The sequence below is a fragment of the Ruditapes philippinarum genome, unplaced genomic scaffold, assembly GCF_026571515.1.
Source record: "Ruditapes philippinarum isolate M1 unplaced genomic scaffold, ASM2657151v2 ctg26483_1_1_1_1, whole genome shotgun sequence".
NCBI classification, from domain to species: domain Eukaryota; kingdom Metazoa; phylum Mollusca; class Bivalvia; order Venerida; family Veneridae; genus Ruditapes; species Ruditapes philippinarum.
In genome coordinates this window covers 1-6504 of record NW_026852343.1, presented here as the reverse complement: position 1 = coordinate 6504, position 6504 = coordinate 1, and the positions used below count along the sequence as shown (strand labels likewise).

General features: G+C 30.4%; 1 protein-coding gene across 1 annotated transcript; it reads right to left on the bottom strand.

The window, feature by feature from the left end:
- Window positions 1–1045: 1045 nt before the first annotated feature.
- LOC132757332 (dol-P-Man:Man(5)GlcNAc(2)-PP-Dol alpha-1,3-mannosyltransferase-like) lies at window positions 1046–6166 on the bottom strand (the record flags this gene model as incomplete). Its single annotated transcript, XM_060748588.1, is given in 4 exon segments — window positions 1046–1193; window positions 2156–2255; window positions 5097–5516; window positions 5976–6166. Coding segments are annotated over 3 exon segments (414 nt in total), but the record flags the coding sequence as incomplete, so codon positions are not given.
- Window positions 6167–6504: the final 338 nt, after the last annotated feature.

Sequence of the window (6504 nt, the reverse complement as noted above, 5' to 3'; positions counted from 1 at the left end):
TCATCATCCGATACAATATTGATACACACTTTCACATATCGACATAAGCTAAAATAGTTATTTCTGTTATTTCTGTGACAATATGTGCTCATATTTTCATAGTCAAGTTGAGCTGAACTGACTATATATTTCAAAAGATTGACTGTAAAAATGGTGATTGACCAACAGTTCAAATTGGATAATGTTTAGGATAAAATTTAAATCTGCCTGAAATATAAAAAGACTGCCCCACTCTTTTTATGAAATGAATGTTACAGGTACACTCTAATGGATATTGATGTAAATTTCGTTTGAATCTGTGCGTTGTTTATTGTTAATGTGAAATAATTTTTATATTAAAAAGGAATAAAGGCAAAATGAAAACTAATTTTCACATTCGCTTGTGCACTCTTTAGACTCTTTGATGGACATAATGTCACTTTAACCCTTTCCTTCATCAGCATATTGTAAAAATGGCCGTTTTTCTCAATATGCTCATGCTGTAAAAGGTTAATGGCACATTATGTCTCAAAAAAGAATAAAATTTCTTTCTGTATAAAGGTATTGTTGAAAGGCACATTAGCCTCAGAACAAATAGTTATTTTCTTCTTTAGAAAGGACAAACATGAAATTTATAATGCTTAAAAATGGTTTTAGAGAATGTTACAGGCTTATACTTGAAGAACGATTTGCTGAATGTGAAATTATTAGTCATAAAAGTAGCAAAATGAAAACAAAGTAGTATTTTGACTCCCATACAAAATACTAAATCACAATAATTTTACTTATTGCCAAAAAGCAACAGAACAAAATTTAATATTGGCTGATGATGAACTTTTTGGACAATATAACCAGGCATCAAAAATAAAAAGCTTGAAAAATAGACATAAAAGCATTTCTGTGGCATAATGGGGTATTAATCATCATCTTTTGCAAATATTTCCCTTTCAATTGCCCTGAATAATCTATGCTAGAAATTCAAACTTTATGTTTTTAGACTATTGGTCCATAGGGAAGTTCCACGTAGGGTGCCATGAAGTTACATGTATCATAAATTAATACCTACCTTTTTAACACGCCTGTAAATATCAAATATGACCAAGAGCGATAGAAGGTAGAGCACAGCAAATATAAATTGTGCTGCCCTGAGGTCTTTTCCATGATCTGTCAGATAGTATAGCACTGTGAAAATATACACAAAACCAGCCGGGTACCTGTACAAACAAGATAATACATGTACATGTATAGTTAATGGCTATTTGAGTGTAGTACATAAAGCAGTACATAATATACATAATGATATAAAAAGGATTTAAGTTTTAAAGTTGCATGCCTAAAGATGAGCTAAACATTAAATAAAAATTTTCAAGAAAATAAATCCTGAGAAGAGCACTAAGATTTTATTTAAGGTAAAAGGAGTCAACATTCAAGTTATAATTAATTTTCATGTTATATGCGATTATGGAAATGACTAATGTTGATGTATTCATCACATTATTTCTATTGTGTTACTTACAGTTATGGCTCATTTTGCATATTTTGACCTCTTTTTGGTAATTATAGTGAATTGTAAGATAGTGCCAATTGCTATGTCTAAATTACCTTCTTTGCTCATTTCACAATATTTTACATAATTAATATATTTTCAAATTTCAACAGTTTTGTATGAAAATAAGCATGAATTTTGAGGCATGCTGCTTTAAAAGATAAAAATTTACTTATTGAAATCAACTGAATCAGATTCTGTTCACCACGTCTGACATTTTCAGAAAAGTGCTTTTGAAATTAATTACAAGTGGGCATACCCGCAAAACAAACCAATATAAAATTGATCTGTCAAATAATATTATGTAGACCTGAACTTGTATTTGTATATTAAAGGCAAATGATGTCATGTCAACGTGTTATGATACTAGTGTAATATCATTTTTATTAAATGGGTTTGTTACACTCCAGTGATAAATATTATCAAGCTATTTCATTTGGGTTTTAACCATTAATCGCAAGGATTTCCTGCCACAAAAATCTGCTCTACATGAAGTTATCAAACATACTTCTTTCATACAAGTTTTTTTGAAGTCATTCTTTTTAAAAATTCTTCAGCCAGTAGATAATATAGCTGTATTACACTTTTAAATGTAAGCTGAAATAAAATAAGTCAATAAAAAAATCTTACACTAAAGGTCCAGTGTCCCCTTTTAACTGCATATAATCATAAGTTCCATTTATAAAACCTTCCACTTCCTGCATGTAGGCAACCCAGTCTATTTCAGTGTCTGAAATGACAGTTGATTAAAGATAAACTATGCACAAATTTGATATTGGAATATATTGATAATTGCTACACAGTCTCTTTGCAAATATAAAATAAACATGTTTTGACTTCACACAAAGAATATATAAAATTATGTTGTGTTTAAAACTCTGTTATAAATACAGTATTATACACTATACATGTTGGTGGGTACAATATAAATATATAGTGTCATTAAAACACTGGCAGTTTTTTTAAAGAAATTATAAACAATTTTACGTGACATGTTATAGGGAACGAAGCTTCTTATACATTGCTTTTTCTCAATTTTTTGTTCAAATTAAACATGTTGAATTCAGTAAGAATTTAATAGATTTCAATAAATTGCTATGATAAAATTTTTCACAAAAGGATGAGCATAGTATACTGTTAAATAATTTGTTTATCTATTTTTGTAATGAAAAATAAACTCTCTCAAGTTTTTTTTTACTGCTGAAGTGATAAGGAAAGCCTCCTTATGCCAGTTTAAAGATTTTTCTAAATTAAATCACAGTAGTCCAACTAATTAGACTTGTCAAAGAGATATCAAGATAATTTTGGACAGGCAATGTCTTTTTCAAATGGTTTGACCATTGTTGAAAGCATGAAAAAAAGTCTGTAAAATGGGTTGAATTGTTTACGCCGAATTAATTAAGCTAGATGCTGATATACAAAAAACATCAAATATATGGTTATATGGTTATAAATATAACTGCAAATGAACACAAAATGAAATAGATTATCTCCTTTATCATAATAATTGTAACAATGATTATATAATCCATAATATATGTAATATATGCCATGTCAAATGCAAACAGGACGTTTCGGTCCGAAACCAAATCAGCCCCTGTGCTAAAATCGGCCTCTAGACATTACGGCTCTATTCTGTGAGTCGTTTCTGCCCTTTTTTATTACAGTTTTATTAAAGTATTAAAGGAATTTTTGTACTTAAAATCGTTAAAAAGTGTAGTATATTGATTGATTGATGGCACACAAACAATTAAGACACTTTAATCCTTAGGCCTAATTAATAATCCATTATAGGTATATCGATCTCTTAATTTATCTATTTTAATACATGCTTTTTTTAAAGGTGTAGCAATAAATAAAAACACTTCATCCTTAATTTAGAAGACAGTTGACAAACTGCAAAAATGTTTTGATTAACAAAGTAAATTACAATTCATCGTCGGATACCCACGTCTGAACCATTAACACTAATCAGCCGTGGGATTTTTTGCCGATATTCAGTCGATTAGAGGTGTGTCAAAGGCAGCTTTTTCATTGGCTGCCTCACGATTTCATGAGGCGATTAAAACCAATCAAAACCCTCGTTTTGTACGACGTTCGGTATTACAGACAATATTGCGACAACCATAGACGACGTGAAAAGTTCAACATCGAAAAATTTAACGATTTCCAGCAAGAAAGTATAGATAATTTACTTTTACAGCGTGATGTTTTCCTTTCTGATTGATATCTGCTTGCAGACGAACTGATTTGGCGATAGTTTTTGCAATTGAATTTAGCAAGACACGTACAACAGTTTTTAACCGTGGACGCTGCCATTTTGTTTCTTATTGTTTTTTACCTCCGCTGTTGAAGAATATAGATTTGTTAAACGCCATGTCATTGGTAGATATTTTACGCACCTGTTGCTATATATCGACGCAAATTGATTCATTTTACCCACGGTTGATTGCATGTTATATGACATGTTTATCAATCGTGGGTATCCGACGATTGCATGTTATGTGACATGTTTATCAATCGTGGGTATCCGACAATGATTACAATTATGCCCCAAAAATCTTGATCTTTTGATCTCTATTTATCCTTAAATAGCTATTAAACTATTTAGATATAATTTTATGTTGTTGTTGTTTTTTCAAGGTGTAACAAATTAATTATTTATAGCTTATTGCTAATAAGCGGCTAGTAATATCAAAGATTTTTAACTTGATATTTTGAATTATTATTGTTACGGTCTGATTGAAAATATGTCACTTTTATTGTAAAAAAAATGTTATTTATAAAAAATTTCTGTTTACAATGTATTGTTTGTTAGTAAAAGTATATTTTTTTAACTGTTATGTAATGTTTTGCATTGCTGAAACTTGTCACATACTATTTATTTAATAGTTGTTGATTACAAATATTTGTTTCATGTATTGTTCTGTGGCTTGCTTTTTAATCATTCAAATTAAAAAAAAAGAATGCTTGTTGATAATAAGCAGATACAAATCTGTTTCAGTGTATCTTTTGTTTAATAAAGTTTATGTTCTGTTTGTTTAGATTACTACTATTCAATCATAATTTAATTATTCAATTTAAATTCTCTCATTCCTTTTATTCATTCATTTATTGAAATACTATTAAAATTCTGGTATAAACACGTAAAGGTAAGACTTATTCTTAACTAAATATGGGGCCAATTTGGTAAAGGGCCGAAACATCCGGGCCGCAACGTCTTGGGTAATTTGGGGCCGATGCGTCTTGGGGTCGAAATAACTGGAAATCGTTCAAATCATGTATGTTTTTGTTTGCAAACTTTTGGTCACCTAAACAGTAGCATATATTCAAATTTATTTAAACACAATAACAAACACATGCTGTTACAAGTGAAATTTTCTTGACATAATTTTCATTGATTTTAGTTTTCTTTTTCGGCCATAGACTTAAATCTTCCTGATGCCCAAACAGCCTTTTCAAGACTTTTAAAAGAGGTATTTGGACGATTTGCTTAAGACATATATGTACTGGTTGTCTCCCTTTACTGTAAACTTGCAGAAAATAAAAATGATTTCGGAACGTTTCTTACATTTTATCTTATTGATAACAAATATTGACACGAAGCATTCAGCTAAGAACAGCAAAATCATAACAGGAACACATAAATTTGGGTCAAAAAGGAAGCGAAAGAAAGTTGATGGGTTTAAATTCCTCTTGAATTTTCTCCACATCTGTTTCTTGATGGAGGCTGCCATTTTGAATGTGTCACGTGTCAAATTTACTTCCGGCTTTTTGTTGTTCGGCCATTTCCGTCAACCTCCGGATAATATAAGCGTAGTTTGACGGAAATAACCGAAAAATGTGAAAATCGATAGTAACAAATATGGGAGGCTGGGACACTTTTATATATTTTTTGTTATTTATAATTGTTTTGATACCTTGCGTTATAAGCAAAGATGCTGTTATTGAATACCATGAAGATACAAAACCGTGCACATATTTTGGTAAGCTTTAATTCATATTCTTTGTCAATAAATGCAAAAATTACAGGCTATTAATATTGATTATGATATTAGCAAGGCAAGTTTACATTAAAGAAAATCAATTGGCAACTGATCGAAATAATGAATTTATTTTAATTATTCAAGAAATACAAGTGTTTCTTTGTGGTTTAATTAACAAACAATCATTATGTACAGTATATGTTAGTATGTACGGGACTACCATTTAATTGGTGATGCTAATTAATAAGTTACCCAATAACTTAATTGATTCCAAGTAAGGTAAAAGTCTTAAAGTTTCAATTGATCACGGCTTTTATAACAGCTGTGGGATCAATAATAAACCACATCTGAGGGTCAATCCATAAGTATGCAGTTAAAAAAAGAAAACTACATAACTATAATACTTAAAGTCTTAAGTAAGTTAAGAGTTAAATAATTCTCCAGTTATTTTGATTTCAGGAAACACTCGAGTAGCGAAAGCTGAAGGTGGATTGGTAAACTGCTCCTGGTACTCACACAATGCATGCTGTAAAAGGACTGAAGTAACCTCTGTGTTCTCCAATATGCTCCCACTGTATATGGCAAGCAAAGATTGTCGTAACCATATCAACTATATGATGTGCTACTTCTGTAGTCCTGACCAATACCATTGGTACAAAGAGTAAGTCTTTTTTCTAGAAAATTCTGTTTGACTTTGTAGTTTGAACATGTTATATATACATTTATCATATTAAAACAATATTATCCTAACTATAACTACATCATCTAAACCACTGTGTTATCTAACCACTACTACATCATCTAAGCTTCTACATTATCTTACATTCTACATCATCTGACATTCTGCAACTACATCATTACCTACTACATCCTCTAACCTTCTACATCCTCTTACCTTCTACATTGTGGCATTCTACATCATTCAACCTTCTACATCATTTAACTTCTACATCATCTGACATTCTACATAATTCAACCTTCTACATCATCTCA